Source organism: Eptesicus fuscus, chromosome 5, assembly GCF_027574615.1.
Source record: "Eptesicus fuscus isolate TK198812 chromosome 5, DD_ASM_mEF_20220401, whole genome shotgun sequence".
NCBI classification, from domain to species: domain Eukaryota; kingdom Metazoa; phylum Chordata; class Mammalia; order Chiroptera; family Vespertilionidae; genus Eptesicus; species Eptesicus fuscus.
The window spans coordinates 66,776,897-66,799,706 of NC_072477.1; the positions used below are offsets into that span (position 1 = coordinate 66,776,897).

At 59.1% G+C, this 22,810-nt stretch overlaps 2 protein-coding genes across 5 annotated transcripts in view; one reads left to right on the forward strand and one right to left on the reverse strand.

Annotated features, from left to right (window-relative positions):
- The first annotated feature begins 3,947 nt into the window (after positions 1-3,947).
- ANKRD63 (ankyrin repeat domain 63) lies at positions 3,948-5,090 on the forward strand. The gene has a single exon (XM_054715569.1). It carries the CDS (start codon positions 3,948-3,950, stop codon positions 5,088-5,090), a length of 1,143 nt encoding a protein of 380 aa, XP_054571544.1.
- A 3,889-nt stretch (positions 5,091-8,979) lies between these two features.
- The window catches only part of PAK6 (p21 (RAC1) activated kinase 6), a 36,660-nt gene continuing 22,829 nt past the window's right edge, over positions 8,980-22,810 (reverse strand). For all 4 annotated transcript variants that reach the window (XM_054716359.1, XM_054716360.1, XM_054716358.1 and 1 more), the window contains 8 exons: positions 19,461-19,669; positions 17,982-18,626; positions 13,553-14,050; positions 13,295-13,428; positions 12,827-12,953; positions 12,593-12,718; positions 12,011-12,145; positions 8,980-10,560 (listed from right to left, as the gene is read on the reverse strand). In XM_054716359.1, the coding sequence (XP_054572334.1) occupies positions 10,393-10,560; positions 12,011-12,145; positions 12,593-12,718; positions 12,827-12,953; positions 13,295-13,428; positions 13,553-14,050; positions 17,982-18,626; positions 19,461-19,664 (2,037 nt within the window). In that variant the 5' untranslated portion in view covers positions 19,665-19,669 and the 3' untranslated portion in view covers positions 8,980-10,392. The remainder of the gene's footprint in view (positions 10,561-12,010; positions 12,146-12,592; positions 12,719-12,826; positions 12,954-13,294; positions 13,429-13,552; positions 14,051-17,981; positions 18,627-19,460; positions 19,670-22,810) is intronic.

Consider the following 22,810-nt stretch of genomic DNA (forward strand, 5'->3'; position numbering starts at 1 on the left):
AGAAAAGGGCAAGGTGCCCCTGGGGAAATGCCAGTCTCTGGGCCTCGGGGATGAGTTAATTTCTGGCATCAGGGGATGTGCAGAGGAAGAGTTGCCCTCCCGCGGGCGCTGGGCAGGTGAAGGGCACCTGGGTTCCATTCCTGATGTGTATCTATGGGGCTGGGGCAAGGTTCCCTGTCCACTTGTCATGCCTCAGTTTCACCCTCTGAAGGGTCCCTACCCACTGCCCAGTCCCAATGCTGATTCAGTTGCCAGAGTCCCCTGTTGACTCACCAGCCCCCCCACACCCCCACACCCCCCAAGCTCTCTAAATCTTCCAGCCACGTGCCACCAGGCCCCACCCCGCTGAGCTGGTGCAACGTGACAGGGTGAGGGGGTTGGTGACACTTGAGGAAAGAAGCAGGCCTGGGGGGGGGGGGGGGGGGCAGCGGCAGACAGTGACAGACCTGAGCCGCCTCTGCTGGGAAGTCCTTTTGCCAGCCTGGGGCCTGCACGGGGAGAGGATCAGCGGGTGGGAGGGGAGGGGAGTGTGGAGTGCCTGCCTGCCCCCTGCCTGCCTCGGCTCTATCTCCTGTCAGCCTTCAGCTGCCTAAGCGACAGCTTCTAATTCGGGCTCTTGGTGCCTCTGTGCTCTGCAGCAAAGTCGCAGCCTTTTTTTCAGCTTTGCTATTTCTTTTCTGTTCAGAACATATTGAGCCCACAGGGAAGTCAGAGTAAAGGCTCCAGGCCAGAGACCTGGCACGCTCCCCCCCTCCAGCCCTGCCACACACACACACACACACACACACACACACACACACACACACAGGTCGGGCCTGCTTGGCAAGGCCAGCTGGGGGAAATGGAGCCAAAGAGCGGCCAGCACGGGGCTCTCTGACAGGCCAGGATGAGGCCCTGAAGGGGACCTGCCTCAGCTCCTCTTCTTCCATGGAACTGTCCCCATCCTCCACCCTCCACAGGGGCATGAATGAGACAGAGTTGTCTCAGGGAGGCTCGGGGGAGAGGGGCCGTGACTCTTTAGGACCCAGTCTGTGTTCCTGCTGCTTCTCCCCTCCATCTGGGGGGGGGGGGGGGGGCAACACTGCCTGGGTGTAGGATGGTCTGCCACACACAGATTCCAGAGGTGCCCTCTCTCCCCTAACCCTGAAAACAGAGAAAGAAGGGAAGAAAGCAATGTCCCTCAGGGGGGAGAAAGGGGAAACTGAGTCACAAGGGGAAGAAACGCGTTTCTCCTGCTGTCTGAGTAAAGAGGGAGAGCATTCCCCATCCTTATGGGGGTGGGAGAGTCTGCACCCGCCCTGGGCGACAGCCAGGAGGGGCCCGGGTCTGAGGGAGGCACTGAGCTTCTGCATGCTGAGAAACTGTGCAGCTCTCTTTCCGACGCTCGAGCCAGATCTTGCTTGAAGCAGGCAGGGTAGTGTCATCACCTTGGTTTTGAAGGTGGGGATATGCAGGCTGGAGCCACACTGCTAGTAAATGCCTTCGAGCTGGGACTTCATTCTGAGGTTGGACGCTGTGGCCTTTCTGTGACACCAGGAGCGAAAGCTGGCAGAGCCCTGAGCAGAGGGATGAAAAAATGCCAAAAGGAACAAGAGGGGCTTCACAGTGTGTGCGGGCGTACGTCACCGGTTCCCTCGGGACAGGGTGACCTGGGAACGCCGGCTCCGTGGCTGGGCCCAGGTCAAGTGGGCTTCCCTGGGGCCTGGGAGCTAGAGAGAAGCAAGAAGTTCAGGGTGCGGGGCCATGTGCCCACTTTGCCACCCAACCACCGTCTTCTTCCTAGAGGCAAATCCTCGGCCTGCCCCACACCTTTCCCCAGGCAACTCCTGCTGCAAAGCTTTTTGTCACTGCTCTGCCCAGGCTAAGGACACTCTGATTCTTCCCTTAACTTCCTGTCTTTCATAGAGAGGGACCCTTCAAAACAGCCTCCAGCACTGTCCCTCCTCCCCCCATGCCCTTGCTTCAGTAACCCCACCTGGAATGTCTTCTTCCCTGTTTCTTAGCAGCCAGATCCCACCCCACACGTCCTCGAAGACCACCTTGGAAGCGCTATCCTTCCAAGATCCAGAGCCCTCCCTTCCCAACAACTCCACCTTCTCCTCTAAGGACCGCCTCCTTCGTCTTTAACAGATGTATTCCGCCCCCGGGTGATAACCTCCACTTTTTATGTCTTGGTCCTGTCTTCCCACTTGAGCGGGGAGGTCTTTTCTATCCAGAACTGAACTGCTGGTTCTGTATTTCCCACAGCTGGAAACAGTTGGAAACCTGGCTCACTAAAAAGCTCAGTAAACTCTGTAGTTGGGACCTGATTCACTTCTTACTTTACAAAACTCCATTCCAACCCTACACACCCTCCCACACCCTTCAGCTCTGAGGTGCCCTGACTCCCCTCACCGGAGGCCTGCCCCCTCCCCCAGAGCACCCACCAGAGGGAGACTGGATGCGGTGGTTTGCAGGGCAGCCATTGCCATAGAGACACCCCCCCCCCCCTATTGACTTGAGCTCTATTCAAAGGGGTCAGGTAGTGGACAAGGTCAGAGCCTTGTGGTCTAGGGGTGGTTTCATGCGTAAGAGGGAGTTGGGAACTGGGGGGGGAGCCTTGCGTGTGTCCCTTGATCTTTGCTCTTTCCGGGATGGCGCCTGTCCTGAAGCGGCGGGGAGGCGGCACCCGGGAGTTGCTACCGTGGCTGCAGCTCTCCGGGATCCTCCGGCGCCCGCCCCGCCTGCTTCTCAGCCGCCGAGAGCTGGCAGGCGGGCACGTTGTAGGGGTTGGAGACGTCTGAGATTGGCGGGCACACTCTCCTCCCACCCCCACTCCGAGAGAGCCTGTGCGGGAGGAACAATTGTGAGTGCGTGGTGTGCGACACTTCGAGTGGCAGTTCCCAGCCAGACGGAGCGCCCCCCACCCCGCGCACAGCGCAGCTACTCCCTCCCCCGAATGACTCCCAGCCCGCCTTTCGCAGCCGCCCTAGCCCGCTGGTGGTCCAGTTCTGCTCTCATGGGGTACCATTTCCTTCCACCCCGACAGCTGGGGGCAACCCGCGGTCTTCCCCGACGGTCCCGAGGTCCCACCGGTGTCTAAGGAGCCTAGGGCAGCGACTCGGCCGGGCCGAGGGCGGGGAGAAATGACTGACTTTTGGATTGGTGCCTGTGGCCCACCGCGAGCAGCCCCCGCAGCCGCCGCTGTGGCCCCAGGGGAGCGTGGAGGAGGAGCCGCTCCCCCACCTCGAGGCCCACGGAGGTGTGGGGGTCAGGGGCGGTCTCCCCCGCCCAGTCCTTTTCTGCCTTGATGGCTCAGCCCGCTCCCAGGGCAGCCATTTCCATAGAGAACCCCCCCGCCCAGGCTACAAACTACAAAGCCAGGTATCCAGGTGGGCGGCGGCTCCCGCGCTGCTGAGCCCCCCAAGAAAGGAGCAAGCGCCCCGGCGTGGCCCGGCCCCCGCGAGAGGGGAGGAGGCGGAGGAGCGGCGCTAGCAGCTTGAGGAGAGGCGCGCCCCGCCGGGGCGAGAGGCAGGCGCGGAAGGCGGGCGCCACCGTCTCAGCAGGGGAGCGGGGGCTGCCCCGAGTGCGGGTGAGTGGCGCGGCTCCAGGCCACGGGGGACTGAGGCTCGCCGGACCCGAGGAAAACAGCGGGAGAGTCCGGAGGGGGCAGAGTTTCGGCTCCAGTCGTCTCGTGGCGGGCCAGGCGCGGAGCGCGGAGGAGCGAGCAGCCTACACCTGCAGGCGGGCGGGAAGCCCAGGGAAGGAGCGGCGTGCGGCGCAGTTGCGGCAGGGCGGCGGGAGCAGTGGGGGCACACGAGTGGGAAGCTCGGGAGCCTCGGCCGCAGCCGCCCACGCGGAGAGGGAGCCACGCCAGAGCGCCGCGGAGGCCAGAGTCCGGTGGGGCGCGGGAACAGGGGCGCCCCCGCGCGGAGCTGCCGGGCCGCCTGGGCGCGGCGGCGGGTGCCATGCTCAAGCCCAAGGACCTGTGCCCCCGAGCGGGGACGCGCACCTTCCTGGAGGCCATGCAGGCGGGCAAAGTGCACCTGGCCCGCTTCGTGCTGGATGCGCTGGACCGAAGCATCATCGATTGCCGCGCGGAACAGGGCCGCACGCCGCTCATGGTGGCCGTGGGGTTGCCGGACCCCGCGCTGCGCTCGCGCTTCGTGCGACTCCTGCTGGAGCAGGGTGCGGCCGTGAACCTGCGGGACGAGCGCGGCCGCACGGCGCTCAGCCTGGCGTGCGAGCGTGGCCACCTGGACGCCGTGCAGCTGCTGGTGCAGTTCAGCGGCGACCCCGAGGCGGCCGACTCGGCGGGCAACAGCCCCGTGATGTGGGCGGCGGCCTGCGGCCACGGGGCGGTGCTCGAGTTCCTAGTGCGCTCTTTCCGCCGCCTCGGCCTGCGCCTCGACCGCACCAACCGTGCGGGCCTTACGGCGCTGCAGCTGGCCGCCGCCCGCGGCCACGGAACCTGCGTGCAGGCCCTCACCGGTCCCTGGGGCCGCGCCGCCGCCGCCGCCGCGGCTCGGGGCTCCAACTCCGACAGCCCCCCTGCTCGCCCGGCTCCCGCGCCAAGCCCGGAGCGACGACGACCGAGCCCCCGCCGCCTACCGCGGCCTCTCTTGGCGCGCTTTGCGCGAGCGGCCGGCGGCCATGGTCACGGCGGCGAGGCTGGCTCTGGGGGCAAGAGCTCGGGCCGGCACCGGGCGCAGGGGAGCGAGCGGCCCGAGCTGGGCCGGAGCATGAGTCTGGCTCTGGGAGCTGTGACCGAGGAGGAGGCAGCTCGCCTGCGGGCGGGAGCCCTGATGGCCCGACCACACTCTCCCCAGTCTTCGGGGACCGGGCGGTGGCGTTCGCATGAGGTGCTGGAGGGAGCGCCGCCTCCGACCTTGGCGCAAGCTCCCATGGGCCTTAGTCCCCACCCCGAGGGCGGCCCCGGCTCCGGCCGCTTGGGTTTGCGCCGACGCTCCACGGCTCCCGACATCCCCAGCCTGGTCGGGGAGGCACGGGGGCCCGAGAGCGGCCCGGAGTCAGAGGCCAATGCTGTGCCGCACTCGACGCCTGGGCAGGCAGGCGCGGAGGAGGCCGTGGTGGTGCATGATCAGCGGTAAAGAAAGAGCGTAGAGGACGAGCCGAGTTCCCTGCACCTGCCTGTCTCTGCTCCACTGGGATTTCTCTTTCTTCCAGGTCCTCTCTTTCCTGGCAGTTTCCCTCCCATCCGACCCCACTGCCAAGATGAGTGGCCTTCTCTCGGAAAGGGACCCCTATTATTTCATTTTTGTGCTTGTTGGTAGTTTTGGTGTTCCTTGCCCAAGCCTCACCTTCCCTACAGCCTGCCTTTCTCGTCCTGGAAAGGGAGGAGTAGAAGACTGGTTCCATGGGCTACAGCCTCCCGGGAAGATGGACCCCGCCCCTCCCTCCACCCTAAGGCTCAGTCCCCAGTCTGTGGCTCCTGCCGGGTCTCCTTCCCATTGTCAGGTTTCCCCACACCCAGGCAGCCAGGCCGAAGACTGAACCTGTACCAGGGCCTGGCCACCCCCTCTCCCAGGGATGCTGACAGTAATGCCACACACGACCCAAGTTTCCCATCCCCTTCAGTGTTGGAGGAGGGGAGCACCCGGGTGGGCCTCAGAGACTTTCTGAACTAGGGCTGATTAGGAGAGAGTCCAGAGGTTACGTTTTCCTGGGGAGAAACTCCTGCCCCAGGACAATGAAAGCCTATTTTGGAAGTGGCAGAGCCCGGGGTGTTGACTGCTTTTTGTCCCTTGAACTAGCTTCTGGGTAATTGCAGTTCCTCCACCTCTTCCCCAGGCCCACCCAGAATTCCACTTCTTTGACCATGTGTGGTCGTTGCCCCAGCCAGCGCCCACCCAGCCCATCCCCAGGCTCGGCTCTATTTGAGTTCCATCTTGGAGGTCTCACCCTTCATGGCCCAGCCTATTTCCTCTCACTCCCAGAGGCCTGAAATGAAAAGGACTGAAGCACTTCTCCCGCCCCCACCACCTCCCAGCTCCCGCATCCCACACGTGGGTGCTCCTGCAGGGTAGAACGGTGGCGAAGGTTTTGCTTAATTGTATTTGTTCCAATCCTCAAAGAGCTGGTGTTTCGAGCCTTTGTATAGGAAGCAGAAAGCAGCAGGTCTGATCCCAGGCTTAAGAACCTGACAATGTCTCTTTAAATAGAAGCTCCGCGAGGGGGATAATTGACTGAAGTGTTTGCCACGTTAAACGGAGGCGCGCGCGGGAGTCGGAAGCCCACACGAGCCGCAGGCCCGGGTTTGAATTACATCAAACTCCGGCGGGAGCCGGGAGGGGGCTGTTAAAAGGCCCCTGCCTCTCGCTGGGCTGTTAATGGAGGGCAGGGCGGATGATGGATGCTAGCAGTCGAGACCAAGGACCCCTGCTTCTGCTCCAACGCGTGGGACGCAGGCTCGGCCCGCTCCATTGCTGGGCAGATTAGTGAGTCAGAGGCAGCCGCAGGGAGGAGGCTAAAAGCCCTTTCCCCGCGGCCGGCCGGGCCCTCCTCCTGTTCTCTCCCTCACCGCCCTGGGCGGGTCTGGCGAATCGCGTGCTCTAGGACCCCGCGGAAGCGCTGGCACTTGTATCTGCGCACCTAGCCCGCCAGGGAGAGGTGCGTGGGGGCTCTTTCTGTGAACCCCGAAGGTTGAACGTGCACCCCCTTTTTTACCAGCAGAGGGGTGTGTTTACAAGACGTCGATCTGCTCGCCTTTGCAGAACGGAAGGTTTCTCACCAGTAACTCTAAGGGAACTGCTCAGAGAGAGAATGACCTGTGCTGAGAAATCGGGCCTGGGGGTGAGGAGCGGGTCCTGTGGAGGTAGATGTCAGAAACTCCCCAATCCTTCCACCTTTCCAGGCCCGTGAGGCCGCCAGCACCCCTACACTGGACGTGATCTCTGGTGCCCCCTGGTGGCAGCGCTGCGCTCTCTTCGCTGCGCCCTAGCTCGGAGTTTGGACTTAACAGTTTTATTTGGGATCACCGCTGTCTACTTCTCCCTCCGTGTGCATTTACCCATGAAATCCTCAAACTCTTGTAGTATATTAAATCCTTATACTTGAAGTCATTTCACAGCAATGAAGTGAGGGACAATGAACAAAAACTTCGCGTTTGGAGTAGCGGGAACCCAGACCCTGTCATTAAAGACCCCAAGATCTTCCAAGTTAAAGTTCTGTGTCCTGAGCGGTCCTGCTGTCTTCTGGAGAACTGGAGCCCCCAAACCCTCCCTTACCACTGCTGAACCTTGGGACCTGCTGATTATGCACTGTTTTTGTCTGACGAGCTTTGCTTTTGTTTGGGGGACATTTTGCCCTTTCCTCACTTCTTTCTTCTCAAACATCTGCTGGGATCCCCTTAGTTCCACGGTCTGGGTGGTGGGTAAACAATACAGAAGCTCCTGAAAAGCTAGAGGGCGAGGATCTGGGGAGGGATGGGGGTAATTGGACACCCCAAGTGCAAACTCCTTTTTTTCCTGATCCTTGCTTGCTCACTTATTCCAACTGTGTTTAATTTTCATGACATTTCTAATGGCGTAAGAATACAAGCATTTTGGCTTCAAAACACCGTGAGGTCTGCGTTGCACATTGTGTTGAGTGTGCTGTATCTTTCAAGGGTCACTTACGGGACTTTGGTTGAATGTCACCCTGCGCCCTCTTTATCGGGTAAGCAACCATGAGGGCTGCTCTCGTGGAGTTGCCCAGGGCTGGGTGGTTGAACGTGATGTTCCTGAAAAACCACAGCCGATTGTTCCTGTCTGAACTGAATTGTGTGTCCGACTGACTTGCTGTTCTTGCAGATTTCTTACCGGGCCCAGCTCCATGCAGAACTTAAACTTCCACCCATTGTCAGCCCCAAGGGCGTTGGGGCTGGCTGGGGTCCCCTCTGGCTCTCTCTACTTTAGAAGAGACTCTCTAAACATTTTGCTTTCCCCATTCTCGTTGCTTTTGTCATTGTGAAGCGTTCCCCATGCCACTGGAGTCTGGTCCTCTAAGATCAAACTCGGAACTGGTCTGTGTGAGGCTAACTGGTGTATGCACGTGCTTTTTGGGGTGACACTGTGTGGTGGAAGGACTATTAGAACTCAAAAGAATAATGAATAAATCCAGTCTTGTTCCGTTTCAAGAACTGGCCTCTCTTTGCCTTACCAACCATTCCTGACTGTGGGCTCCCTCCGGAGAGGTGGAAGGGTAGGTGGTACACTTGCCTCGTCTCTGCCCCTCCCTCTGTGGCTGCCTCCAGAAGGTAAGACTCGGGTGCTGTTTCCGGCTGAGCTGGTGGGACTAGGGCCCTCGGACCAGGGCAGCCATCTAGCTGGGAATGCTGTGGGGAGCAGGAGGTGGTCTGCGTGACTCCTTGCTCCTGGTGAGGAGGTTTCAGTGAGCCCTGGGTTAGGCGGTAGGATGCGTCCAGCTCTGAACTCTCAGGAAGTAAAGTACTGGGATCAGTGTCAGAGCTAGAAGTTTCAAGGTCATTTCATCCACTCACCTCAATCCCAGGACTAGCGCTCGGGTTTCTTAATTTCCAGCCACTGCACTATCCAAACTCCTCACTGTCTCCTCAAATCGGAGACAGCTCTCTCACTGGAAGCAGTTCCAGGCCCTTCCTGGGGACAGCTTGAGGAGAGCAGCCTTGGACTTTCCGGGGAGTGAGAAGCCGCTGCCGAGAGTGGTCATCCGCCTGGTGGCTGCCCCCAGAGCCCGTGCAGGGCCAGCAGGCCAGATGCTCCGCCCTGGCCCTGGCCGGGCTCCTCTCCCCTGGGAAGGAGCCTGTTTCCCCGCTCTTTCCGTCCCAAGGGCATTTCACTTCCTGTTTCCCCCATTCTCTGCCCACACACCACCAGGGAGTTGGGTTTTCTGTGGACCAGCGTGGCCACTGGAAAGCTCCCGCTGGGGAGGAGGAGGGCCACGCTAGACACCCACTGCAGAGGGTCCGTTCAAAGACGACGTAGCGCCACTCCTAGAGACAACAGGCAGTCCGAGGTTTTGAACACTCAGTTTAATTTAAAACAGGCACAAGTGCAAACAATTCACAAAAGTTTCTAGGGAAGATGCTTTTGTTTTTAAAACTGACCTTTAAAAAAGTCCTTGTAATGTACATTTCTCTTTTTTTTTTTTGCCCCAAATCAGGCCACTAGGGAGCAGAGGAATCTAAAAATATGATCTAGATTGGGTCCAGACACCTGGAGTTCTTCCCTGGGCTTCCTTGTCTCACAATTGCCCTGAAGGTGGGGAAGGAAGGAGGACAAGAGACAGGTGCCCGAGGAGGCAACGAGGGGCCGGTGGTTTGCACAAATGGGGGGCCCAGTCTCTTGACAGGATGGGACCCCGGGAGCTGGTTCACCTCCCCCAGACCAGGATTCTGAAAAGAAGGGTCCCTGATGTCCTGGTTAATGAGATGAAGCTAACAGGTAAAACGAAGTTTCTTTCCTCATCCTTGCGTACTTGGGCCCCGACCCCATCGTCCAGGAGAAACTCGGAAAGCTGCCCAGCCCTCCGGACGTGTCGGCCTCAATACAAACCTCTTCACTGGTCAGGTAGGGACACGGGACTTAAGGGGTGGGAAGCCAGGCCAAGGAAGCAGGTCTCTTCAGAGCAGAACTCAGTGGGAAAGAGGATGAGGAAGCCTTACTGAAGGGGCCAGGCTGTCGGGGTGACCTTCTTACACACACACACACACACACACACACACACACACACACACACACACGAGCACTTGCATCCTGTAAAGTGACACCGCCTTTACCACCAACCCCATTATTTCTCTTTCACCCAGAAAATGTCCCTTCTGCTCCCAGGGCCTACAAGCAGGCCGTTCACAGTTCGGGGCAGGCTGTGCAGGAGAGAGTTGTATGTTGTCAGTGCCGGCGGGTCGGGAAGCAGGTGCAGGTGGGACTGTGCCTTCAGGAAGTCAGACACGAGGGAAGATAGATAGATTTACGTAATAAAAACCTTCCCCATGGCCCTCTCGAAACATCAGGGTTAGGAACTAGAGCTGAGAACAGCAAGTGTCCTGGTAAAGACAGGCCCTCTGCCCTCTTGGGCGGCCTGGGATGCTGCCTTAAAAAAACACACGCAGCAGCCTTTTCTGCTGTGTTGGCGGTAGTGGCCAGAAGTGCTGGTCTCCGTGTTTCTTAGAAATATCCCTGTGCAAATAACAAAGGGTCATCCTGAAAAGGGGGTCTCCATCATCCCAAAGGCAACTGGGGACTCTCCTGGGAGGGGGAGGGACTAAGGGGCAGGTCCGGCCTGGCCCAGTGGGCGGAGGGCAGGAGGGGGGCGTTTCACATTCAATCTTTGGAGAGAATACTGAGAGAATGAGGCAAGCAGGCCCTGGCGGCGAGTTGGCGGCCCCGTGTCCCCTGCCTGTGGGCACCGGTGGCAGGCGCACTCGGGGTGGGCTCAGCAGGTGGAGGTCGGCTTGCGGTAGAGCTGGATCAGGGGTACCAGGCACTCGGGGAGCCCAGTCTGCAGCAGGAAGGGATGGTCCAGGAGCTCCTGGGCTGTGGCTCTCTCCTGGGGGTCCCGTACCAGCATCCGTTCCAGGAAGTCTCGCAGCACTGGGGAAACCTGGGGAGACAGGGCAGTGAGATGAAGCTACAATTTGCAGTCATTTTGGGGTGACCCATATGCCTGACTGATCCCACCATCATTTGAAAGTCTTAAGTTCTTTCTTTTCTTACTTCCTGCTTCCTCCCAGGCTCGGCATTTCTGGGATTATCAAGTAGGTAAAGAAAATCAGCTTTAGTCCAGGAAAAGTGGCCAGATCACCTCCAGGGGGTGCTGCTGAGCAATGGGATTAGGGCACCTGGAGTGCTGGGGGAGCTGGGCTCTAAATACGGACCATTCCACACCCTGTTTCTTTGGGGTCTCTCAGCGTTCAGGTTCCATGGAAAGGGCCATGGGATTGGTATCAGTGACACAGTTCTGGGCTTATCTCTAATCTCTGGCAAATTGCAATTTTCTCTAGGCCTCCGTTTTCTCATCTGCAAAATGGGCTAATGTCCTTGTTCTGTCTGCCACATAGGACTTTAGTGAGGACAAAAGGGGTCAGGGATGAAGAAGTGTTTTTGGAAAATAGAAAAGAACAAGAAACTTTATTGCTCTAAGACTTCGAGTCTAAGTCAAAGTCTTATATTAGTTCTTTTTGAGCCAATATCTTGGGGAGAGGCTGAGTCTTGGTCTGTTACAGAAAGCTACCTCCTCTGGGGAATTAAGTCAACTAGAACTCTCCACTATCTGCTAATCTTGTGGTCAGCAGTGGTCTCCAAGGACCAGCTGTCTCTGAGGGGTTCCCATCTGTCCTCCCATCTAGCTGTGCTGGGGCCACAGATCTTGCCATTTGGGGACAGGGCTTCAACACTCTGGAACACTTCTCACTCTGGCCACTAGGTGGCAGAGCCACTTTGCAGCTTTGTGCTGACCTGGCCAGGGGTGGGGTGAAGTGTGGGGGAGGGGGACCGGCGTGTAAGGCCTGCTGGTTTGGCTAGATTTGGTTGAAAAGGGTTACACACACACACACACACACACACACACACACACACACACACACAGGTTTTAAGGGAAAAACGAGCTCAGATGTGGTCAGAATGTGCAGTGATGGAGGACAAGCCGATTCACTGTGATAGACGGGAGCGGGGTGGGGGGGTGGGGGGGACGATGACGATGACACTGCCATGGTATGGCTCCCCTGATGGAAGGGGCTGAGGCAGGTGTTCCTGCTCAGCTTCTCTAGATTCTTCTGCAGAGCACCAGAGATTCCTGGACGCTTTGTTTTCCCTCCTCTCGGGCTCCTATCAATCCCCTGCAGGTAGAAACTTGCCGGAGTGACCATGGGAGTTTGTTTATAGATGTGGCTCCACACCTAGGTGCAGGTTTCCTGGGGAGAAAGAGGTACCACTCCCAGGACCCCAGACCCTCTGGCTTCTGTGAAAGGGAGAGGCTGGGTGGAGCCCCGGCTCTGGTCCTCGGAGCCTCAGGAAGTGTTCGGTCTGTGGGGCCACATTATGCACCGACTGACCTTGTGAGAATTCTTCAGCTTGGGTGGGGCGCTGTCCCGGAGCCTCTTCATAGCTTGCACGGGGGAGTCGCTGAAGTAGGGTGGCTCCCCGTCCACCATCTCAATCACCATGATGCCCAGAGACCAGATATCCACCTGCGGGAGGAGAATGGCCCTGACTCCACTGGCCAGAGTCTGGCCCCTTGGCTGCAGCATGCTGCAGTCCGGGGAGGCCACGGCTGGTCTCAGTTCTCCTTCGTGAGTTGGCCTCCTTCCTGGCCACTGGCCCTATGGGCAGTTACTTCCTGCATAAGTGACCTCGACTAGGGACACAGCTGTCAGCCACTCTCTGAGAAAGGACATCACACCTGGGGGAGCCTGGCCATGCCCCCGGCCCTTGAGCTGAGGACTAGCATTTTGGGGACCAGTTTGTGGCAGCAAAGTCACAGGCAAGAGCAGATGCATCCAAGAAGGGACAGTGGGCAGTGGGGCAGGGGGTTCACCTGAGAAACAGGGCTATTTTTGATGGGCGGGGCCAAAGGTGTCGGAGTTGTGTGTTCCCACGCCTCTTCCGGGAGGACTCGGGGTGGAGGGCGCGGTTACCTCGGTGGCATACAGAGACCTGGAGATCACTTCCGGAGCCATCCAGTAGGGAGTGCCCACCAGGGACTTCCTCTTAGGGACGTCTTTGCTGATCTGAGCACAGAATCCGAAGTCTGACAGTTTCACCTGAGGTTGGGGTCAGAGGGAAAAGGGAAGTGGTGAGTTAGGAGGGGGCGCTCTGCTGGGGGCAGGGCAGTGGGGAGCACGGGTGTGCCGGGGTGGGGAGGGCCCTACCCTGCCATCGAGGGTCAGCAGGATGGAGTCACTCTTGATGTCCCGGTGAATGACGCCCTGGGCGTGCAGGTACGCCAGGGCCTGCAGCACGGCCTCGCACACAGTGGCGATCTGCTCCTCGTTCAGCCTGGGCCCCGTCGGGAGAGAAGGTTAGCTTTGGCTGGGCTGCAGGACGGACGGGCTGGGAGCCCCGGGACCAGGCCCCACCACCCCTGGGCCTGGTGTGTGGGAGCCCTGGTGTGTGGTAGGACAGAGCCCTGGCGGAAATGGGCCTGGGCCTAGGCTAGACCCCACCTGCCCTCCCACTCCCCTGAGGCCCCTTGGGTCTATGAATCCAGACAGACAGGTGAGCTCAGGACGATGGGATAGTTCCCCCAAGTCTGCTGGGCCCGAGGCTGCCTGGAACCCTTCCAGGGCCATGGCGGTGGGGGCAGCCAGCACGTGGGACCCAGCCCTCCGGCTGCCCACCTGACTTGGGAGATGATGTCCGTGAGGGCCCCGCCCTGCAGGAACTCCATGAGCACCCACAGCTCCTCGCCCACCAGGTAGCTCTTGTACATCTCCACCACGTTGAGGTGCTGGTAGTCCCGCATGATCACCACCTGGGGGCAGGTGGGGATGCCTGAGCGCCGGGTAGGACCCACTGCCCTGCTTTTACCTGTCCGGCCTGGCCTGGCGTTCACTGCCCATCCCAGGTGCCCACCCGCATCCGCCCGCTCCTCCCACCTCGTTAAAGAGCAGCTCCCTGCGCTGCTGCTTCCTGAGGTCCATCATCTTGACGGCCACCTGGCGGCCCGAGTGCTTCTCCCGGGCCAGGCAGACAATGCCGGTGGAGCCCTCGCCAATCTTCGCGTAGCTGTCCAGCAGCAGCCGGGGGTCACCCTGGTCCACCACCATCCTGAGTGCAGCCTTGAACTGCTCGTGTGTCACGACGCCCGTGTCCTCGCCGGCCGGGGCACCCTGGGCTGCTGCGGGGTCCTGGGGCAGGTACAGGTTGCTGGTGCTGATCTGGGCGTGCCGGGTGCGGGGAGAACCAGCAGGGGAAGACCGGCCTGGAGGAGGGCCGGCGGCCGGGGCTGTGCGGAGGGACTTCTGGGGGCTGCTGGTGTCTGAGGTGGTCAGAGGGCTGAAGGTCCCCAGGGGCTGGCCTGAGGGCAAGGACTGGGCCTTGGCCACCAGGCTTGCGGGCGAGTCTTTCTGTGGTGGCCGGAATGAGGGGTTGGGCTGCAGGGGAAAAAGAAAGACACGGAAAGGGGTTTGGCTGTGGGAATGTGTGGAGCAAACTTCCCAGAGGCAGGGGGTGGCTGCTAGGACCCCCAGACGTGGGCAGGGTTAGGCAGGGCATCACACCAAATGGGGGAGGTGCCATAAGCGAAGATTTTCAAGCGGAGCTGAAGCCAAACCACAGTTCTGCTCGGGGGAAACCAGCCCCCCATGGCTCCCAGCTGAGCAGACCAAACAAGAGCCCTCTACATCCCATTTGCCTGCTCCTGGGAAGACAAAAAAAGCAGAGTCCCTGGGGTGCCCTTGTGCTGGGTGTTTCTTCCTGGGGAATTGACGGCCAGGCCCCAGGGAGGCCACTGGGAGGCAGTCCCCCCTCTGCTGCAGGGCTCCCTGGGGAGTCTGGGTCAGAGGCGGTGGCTCCCATGGCTCCCCCACAGAGGCCCACGCAGGCAGAAGGAGCCCTGTGGTGTTCCCCACAGAGGCCCACAGAGCCATGTTTCCCTCGGGGGGTTTCCAGCTGGGGATACGGTTCCAGAGAAATGTGGGATCAGGAGGGTAGGTCCAGCAAACCCAATCCGTGGGGCAGGGATCCCGGGGAGGTTTGCTAAGGGCTCCCCAGAGTAGCCCCGCCACTTGCTCCCAAGCATGAAACTCCTGCCTGAGGACCCCACCCCCCCTGCCCAAGGAGGGAAAGGGAGGCCTATTCTTGGGGAGGGAGGGAAGGTGGCGCTGAGTGGCAGGCTGCGCCCACCCCTGAACACCTTCGAGGCTCCTTGCCTTTCTGGGTCCAAGCTCTCCTCCAGCCCAGCCAGGAAACGATCCCCTCCCTGGGGCTCTCCCCAGGCAGCTGGCGTGTGCAACGTGACTAAGGGTTTTGTGGGCTGTTTTTTAAAAATATATTTGTATTGGTTTCAGAGAGGAAGGGAGAGGGAGAGAGAGAGAGAAACATCAATGATGAGAGAGGATCACTGATCGGATGCCTCCTGCACACCCTACACTGGGGATCAAGCCCGCAACCCGGGCATGTGCCCCAACGAGGGCTTGAATCGTGATCTCCTGATTCATAGGTTGAAGCTCAACCACTGAGCCACACTGGCCCGGTGAGGATTTTGTGTTTTTAAAAGGGGCATGGGGAGAGGGCCCTGTGTAACCTACAGGGGACCTTCAGGCGCTGCAGAGGCTTCTCGGAACGTCTCAGAACCCATCACAACTGGCTGTCTAGGTGCCCGGCGGCTCCTGTCCTGACTCCTGGAGCTGAATCGGCTTCCAGGAAATCTCAGGCAGTCCGCTAGGGCTGGGGAGCTCTAAGTCTGGGCCTCAGGCCCACCCGGCTCACCTTTTCAAGCTCTTCAGCACCCCAGTCCTACGCCTTGTCTAGGGTCAGGGTGTCCCTCCCTGCAGAGTTGAGAGCCCCGCACTGACGGGGCCTGGGACAGGAACATGGGGGGCGGGGGGGCACTCGAGGCCTTCTTTTGCTCTTTAGCCAAAGTGAGTGACCACAGACCAAGCCGTCTGGGCCGAGTCCCGGAGCCCTAGGGCCACAGGCCTCCTGTAGCCACTCCGGGCACACATGGCCACTGGCAGCCTGACCTCCCGGGCCCCAGTGCTGCCATGGGAGCTGCTGTGAGTGTCCAGAGCCAGCACCTGGCATATGCTGAGGGGCAGAGTGCTGGCTGCTGGCTTGGTCTGGGGGTTCCTGGGGCTTCCCGTCTGAGGTCATTTGTCTAAAGCTGTGGTTTCCACCTAGGGGTGACTTTGCCCCGCAAGAGGCATTTGGCGGTATCTGGAAGGATTTGTGGTTGTCTCATTGGTGGGGTGCTGCTAGCGTCTGGTGGGCAGAGACTGGGGACACGACTAGATGTCCTACAGGACCCAGGACAGCCCCCACGCCAAAGGGTCGTCCGATCCAAACGTCAGCAGTGCCGGCGGAAGCCCTGGCTCGGAGTGGCGCAGGCCTGGCTCAGGGTTTTCCTCTGGGAACAGGTGCCCACAGTGCTGAGAGGGGAAGCACTCGGCTGCCTCTGGAGCTGTGGCATCTCCAAGCCCAAGACCACCACCACCTCCCTCACAGGCCTGCACACCCAGCGGCGGCGGCCCATGGCAGGTACTCAGTAAGGTGTGCACAGCCCTCGCCCTGCTGTGGGGTGCTGCTAGGAACCCGGAGACATTCATGTCTGTGCCCAGACACACCCCCTCTCTCCACAGCCCTGAAGCCCCCCCGAAGGGCTCCCAAGAGGCCAGCGAGTGAGCCCGTTCCCATTCTCACCTCCCAGGCAGTGTGCCCTGTGGGGCTCCCACCTTGGTTTTCCGGGGAACGTCTCCCCTGGGGCACAGCCTTCCAGACCCCTCAGCTCACAGACACGTTCCTTGCATGGACAGGTACATCAAGCCACCACTCCTCTGTTTGCCCCCCAGACACCCCCCCCCCAGGGGGTGCCAGCCCCCTGTCCTTGTCCCCGTGCAGGGCTGGAGTGCACAAAGCCCAGAGCCTCCCTGGGTGCCTGGGGCTGGTGCTGACTTGGAAAGGCTGAGGGTCCAGGCCACTCTCCAAACTCCGCAGCCACGTTCAGGCTGGACCAGGCCGGCACCATCACTGAGCGGGAGGACCCAGGCTCGTCCTCCAGGGAGGGGGGCCGCCATCACTGAGCCACCCCAGTTTCTCAGGTCTGACTGAGGAGTCTCGTGCTGCCGCCTAAGCTCACTTCTGCCTGCCCCTCGGGAAGGAGCTAGAGAACAGTGGCTGCCAAGACAGTGAAGCCCTGGGCCTGGCCTCTGTGCCTTCCTTCCCTGAGCACTCCGACACCTGGGCTGTCTCACCCTCTGACTCAGGCTTCTGACTGACGAACGAACACGTGGGAAAGGATGTTACCACAGACAGGATGCCATAGGGCATGTAAGAAGCACATTGTTCTCTGCCAGGGCCCCCTTCACCGGTTCCTTTCTTTAGGAAAAATACGTGCATTTCAGACTGTCACACAGGCCCAAGGCAGTCCTCCTGCTACCTCCGGAGGCAGGCAAATTCCATCCTCTCGCTTTTCAAATGGCACACAAACTCGAGAATAAGTCATTCCAGAAATGTTAATGACACAAAACCACCACCGCGAAAGAAGGCGCAGGCGGGCGGAACGGTCACCGGAGGAGGCGCGAGCTGAGTGCGGGGGGAGCGGCGGTGCCGGAGCCTCAGCGGAGCCTCGGAGGTCGGGCCAGGTGAGGGGTGGAGGCGGAAAGACGGTCTGGGAAGAGGGAGGCAGGAGAGCCCTCCTCCCGGGTGCTGGAGCCCCTGTCGGTGCTGGGGCCTGGGTGGGGGTTGCTGGGCACTGGGGGCAGGGGAAGGTCTGGGCTTTTGTGGTTAAAAATACTGCTTTTCTTCTTCCCCTGGCCGTCTTGGCTCAGTGGTTGAGCATCGACCTGTGAAACAGGCGGTCATAGTTCGATTCCAGGGCACACGTCCAGGTTTCGGGCTGGGTCCCCAGTAGGGGGCGTGCAGGAGGCAGCCAAACAAAGATTTTCTCTCATTAATATCTCTCTTTCTCTCTCTCTCTCTCTCACTCTCCCTCACCCTCCCTCTCTGAAATCAACAAACATACATATTTTTTAAATGCTGCTTTTTTCGGGGGGTAAACCACCCCCCAGGGGGCAGGAGTGTAAGCTGGGTGCACGTAGCTCCTCTGAAGCCCCCAGGAAAACGCCCTGGCTCACAGCCTGACTCACACGTGCTAAGCCTTTGGAGGACGAGGACTCAGCTGGTTCAGGGTAGAATCCTCAGTTGAGGCTGAGCTGGTTTCTTGATTATTTTGTTCCCCCAACCCAACCCCGTTCATGGGGACGGCCAGGCAGGGCCTGCGCGCCTGACATGCATTCCCCAGTGGACGCCTGCCAGGCCACCCCCCGGCCTCGCGGGGAGCGGCGGAAGGCAGCCCCGCTGACCTACCTTGCTCTGTGGTGCAGGGCCTGGCTGGCTGCCGCTCGGCGGGGCGGTGGCGGGAGTTGACAGGAACATGCTCCGGAACAGCCGGTGCTTCAGGCTGCTCTCCTGAGTCTTGGGGCTGGGGCTGCCCTCCCCGCCCGGCCTGCCCGCGGCCGAGCCCACCAGGCAGGACTGTGGCCGGGCCTCCTCAGAGCCATGCCTCACAGCTTTGGCCCCACGCCTTCCCGTGGCTGCAGGGGGTGAAGTGCCGGGCGGGGTGCTCTGCAGGCAGGCGCCCAGCTGCAGGCAGCGCTGCGTGGCACCCTGGAACTCGGCGGGGCCCAGGGACCGTGCCTTGGTGGCCAGCCCATTGGGCGGGACCCGTGGGCTCTGTGGTTCCGGCCACGGCCCCTGCCGGCGGCCTGCCGGGGCACCCCCGTTGCAGCTGAGGTAGAGGTCAGTGCGCTCAGACTGGGGGCTCTGCAGGTACATGTCCGGGTCGGCAGCCCAGTGCTCCTCCCCCAGCAGCCCCAGCGACTGTGCCCGCCGCCGGTTGGTGGGGCTGTGTCCGCGAAGGGTGTTGGAGCTGATGACCGACAGCTTCTGGATGTCGTTGAGCAGCCCCGAGATGTAGCCGTCCGTGGGCACAGAGCTGCCCCGCACCACAGTCTGCAGGAGAGAGGAGAGCGTGGGTGAACGGCCTGTTCGCGGCAGGGAGGGCAGCCCGGGGCCAGGCCCGGGGGCCTTGAGGAGGAACACCTAACGACCTTGCCTGCTGTGTCATCCCCCATTCCTTAAATTTTCAGTCATTTACCGGGGCCCATGGCAGATCTGGCCTGTGCTGGTGCAGAAATACAGGGAAAAGGCCCGTTTTCAGGGGGCTCGCCATCTAGCAGGGCACACAGGTGAGTAACCATGGGGTTACAATCCAGAATGCCAAATGGTGTGGGCAGCTGAGCTTGGGGAGCCGAGGGGAACCATGGGGACGGGGCCACCCGGGGCCCCCTACCATTCTCCAGCTCTGCCTGTGGCCTTCTGGGAAAGGTGCAGAGCCCTCGTCGGAGGCAGGGACCGGGCCAGGGCCCTCCTCCGCACACACGGGCTTTGTGGCCTCTGAATCCCGACCCCAACCCCTCCCAGGTTCTTGGATCTGCCCTTCGTGGCCCACACAGCTAACTCCCCCAGTCCCACGGGGCTGCAGGTCCAATTATTACCTGGGCACGCTGAACACGGAAAGGTTCCTTGTTGTTATCTGAAATTCCAGTGTTATTGGGCAGCCTGCATTTTATTTGCTCTATTTGGCAACGCTCACACCCTTTAGAGGACTCCCCAGGCTCCTCCTCCCTGGGTAACAGGGCTGATGAGCAGGCAATGAAACGGCGGCTAATTGATAGCCGGTAATTAGGGGGTTCCTCCAGGTGCCTTTGTGGTTTGGCCAAGACCAGGGCATCTGGGGAGCGGGAGAGGCTGCGCTGGGCCTCACTCCCCCGCCGCCCCCCTTACCTTCATGGGCTGCAGCTGCACCCGCGTAATGCGCGAAGGGTCCACCACGGGCTTGGGGCGCCGGAGAGTGTCCAGGATGTTCTGCCATTGCGGGGGGAGGCCCACAAACTTGCCTTCTTTGGGGTCGAAGGAGGTGTGGACGCGGTGCTGGAAGTTCTGTGGGGCTGAGATCTCGGGGCGTTTCTTCTTCTTCTTGCGGAACATGGTGCCTGCGTGGGAGGGGCAGGCTGAGCTCCGGCGGGGCTGCCAGGAGCCTGGGCCCGGGGAGCGGGGGCGGCTGCAGCGGGTGGTGGGGCACCAGGCTCTGGGCTCCCTCCCGCCCCCAGCACGTCTCCCCTGTCTGGGCCCGGGGCTTCCCCTCACCCCTCACCTCCACCTCCTCAGGAAAGTGGCTGGCTCCCAGCAGAGGGTCCCACAAACAACAGAAGCACCATGTTTAAGGCAACACAGACTAAAGAAAACAGGTGTCTGTCTGTGCACGTCCCTCGTCGAGCAGGCAGACTCTGGGGTGTGTTCTTATAAAACCCAAGCCCATTACCATTATCGTCCACTGTCGAGGAATTAAAAAGGGGGGGAGGGAGGAAAGCCGGCCAGTGCCTTTTTATGAAGTGAGCATGACCTTGACTCTTCCACCAGACAGGATTAGTACAAGAAGAGGAAAATTTAAACCAACCTCACCCATGAACATAAATGTGAAAATCCTAAACAAAACCAGCAAGTGGGATCCAATAATTTGTTACAGTTTGTTTGTTTTTTTGTTTTCTCACAGTCACCTAGGGTTCGTCCCAGGATGGTCCAACGACAGAAAACCTGTTCATGTGTTTATACACAGCGTTCATAAAAGCCAACCCACCGAGTCACAGACACGCTGCCCCGTCTGGGACCCTCCTGTTACCAGGCGCTCCGCCCTGATTCTGGAAAGCCCTGAGGGGGGCTGTCTCAGGGGTAAAGCTCTCCAGGCAACAGAGAGCCCACCCCCTGGGCCTCAGAACTCTGACTGTACAAAACATCACTTGCAGCCAACCCCCTCCCTCTCGCTGCTGATGTGGGGTTTTCTAAGGCCCTGGTGAGCTCCCTCAGCAGCTCCGAGCGGTGTTGGCACGTGGACTGGAGAGAGGGAGACTGGAAGCGCGGCTCCAGCCTCACCTCAGGGAGCCCCTGATGGGTCCTCATGGGATGTGAGTCAGGGTGCCCACTGAAGGCTTTCGTGTCTGAAGCAGCTCACTGGTTTTTTTTTTGTTTTTTTTTTAATATGTTTTATTGATTTTTTACAGAGAGGAAGGGAGAGGGATAGAGAGCTAGAAACATCGATGAGAGAGAAACATCGACCAGCTGCCTTCTGCACACCCCTTACTGGGGATGTGCCCGCAACCAAGGTATGTGCCCGCAACCAAGGTACCATGCCCTTGACCAGAATCGAACCTGGGAACTTTCAGTCCGCAGACCAACGCTCTATCCACTGAGCCAAACTGGTTTCAGCTCACTGGGTTTTTAAAACTTGCCTTTATCGTGGTAAAATACACTCAGTGGGCTCTTATGTTACCTGGAAAAGACACTTCTAGGTTTCAAGAAGCATGTTAATTTCCTGAATGCTTGGGTCATTCATCTATCCGTAGGTCTGGGGTCGTGGTCGGCAAACGGGACCTAGCGAGCCACATGCGGCTCTTTGGCCCCTTGAGTTTTTAGCAAAGGCCAGCTTAGGAGTACCCTAATTAAGTTAATAACAATGTACCTACCTATATAGTTTAAGTTTAAAAAATTTGGCTCTCAAAAGAAATTTCAATCGTGTACTGTTGATATTTGGCTCTGTTGACTAATGAGTTTGCCGACCACTGGTCTGGGGTATCTTCGGATCCTGGGGCATTTCCTCTTGGCTGCTGTTCTGGACACAGCATTTTCTCGGGCACTTTAGCAGGTGCCAGAGTAGGTCACAGACCTGGGAGGCACTTGGCGCCCACTCAGGAAGGCTGCCGGCTCAGCCGCAGCTTCCCGACGAGAGCTCTCCAGGTGTGAAACAATCTGCGTCCCTGTCATACCCCTTGCAATGTCAGCTACTTTTCGGGACCTTAAGGTTCAAGAGTCCACCAAGCACCCGCTACAGGCAAAGCCCCCTATGCAGGACCCCCAAGGACCAAGGACCTCAGAGTGACATACACCTGTCTGAGTTGCAGGTGAGCTGTAGGGAGTCGCCCACTAATCTAAATGATTTGAGCCTCAGCGGTCTTCATCTATGAAGTGGGGTTAATAAAATGTATCTCAAGGGTTTGGGGAGTGTTAAGTGAGCAGATTCCCAGTAAACGGGGCCTGTTGCTGTGGCTGTGTTACTTCTGTGTATTCCTGTCTCTAAGCTCAGGGCCCTACAGATGTGGGAACGTGAGCAGATGCCAAACCCTGACCTCAGATTCACCTGTCAAGGGGACAGGCCTGACTTCTGTGACCGCAGGCCCTCAACAACTCGCCCCCGTGTTGACTCTTGAAGCTTTGATAAAACTTGATCTCCTCTCTCAGCCTTTGGCCACAGAAGGGTCTTCGTCCCTCAGTCTGTCCTCACAGCACCTGACACAGGCCCTCTATCCTGGGCTTAGCTTAGCTGATGGTCTCACCCTATTCCCCAACTCTGTTAACTCCTCTGGAGACGCAGGGACACATCCAAGAGGTAAAGAAGAGCTGGCTAAGGCCCTGGCCGGGAGCTCAGTTGGTTGGAGCATTGTCCTGATACACCAATGTTGTGGGTTCAATCCCCAGTCAGGGCACATATAAGAATCAACCAATGGCAGCATAAATAAGTGGAACAACAGATTGATGTCTCTTTCTCCCTTCACCCCTTCCTCTATCTCTAGAAAGCAATAATAATAATAATAGAGAATAGAAAAGCTGGCTAATACTTCCTCCCCCCAATAACATCCCTCTCCCTAACTCCCTTGCCCAGCCCAAGGGCCCAGCTTTTGCAGGGGACAGAATCTTTAGCAAATCATCTAAATGACTCTAGGATCCCTGAGGCTACCCCAACAACGATTCCAGAACATTCTCCACAGAGGCAGAAAGAAAGGCCTGAGAAAAGGACTCAACTGTTGAACACCTAGTTGGTATACAAGCTGGAGAAATGGTCACAGGAAGAAAAGAAATCTCTCATTTGATGTCAGAAGTGTTATCAGGGGGAAAAAACCTCAGATACCATTAAAAGTATCAAACACCTAGGAATAATCTAATGAACAATGTGCAAGTTTTCTACATTGAAAAGTATAAAATAATGAAAGATATTAAAGAATGTTCATAAGTTGAAAGACTCAATATTGTAAAGATGTAAATTATTCCCAATTAACCTACAGATTTATTTCAATCTCAATCAA

Coding starts and splice junctions, on each gene's coding strand:
- ANKRD63 (XM_054715569.1), top strand. CDS start 3,948: ATGCTCAAGCCCAAGGACCTGTGCCCCCGAGCGGGGACGCGCACCTTC.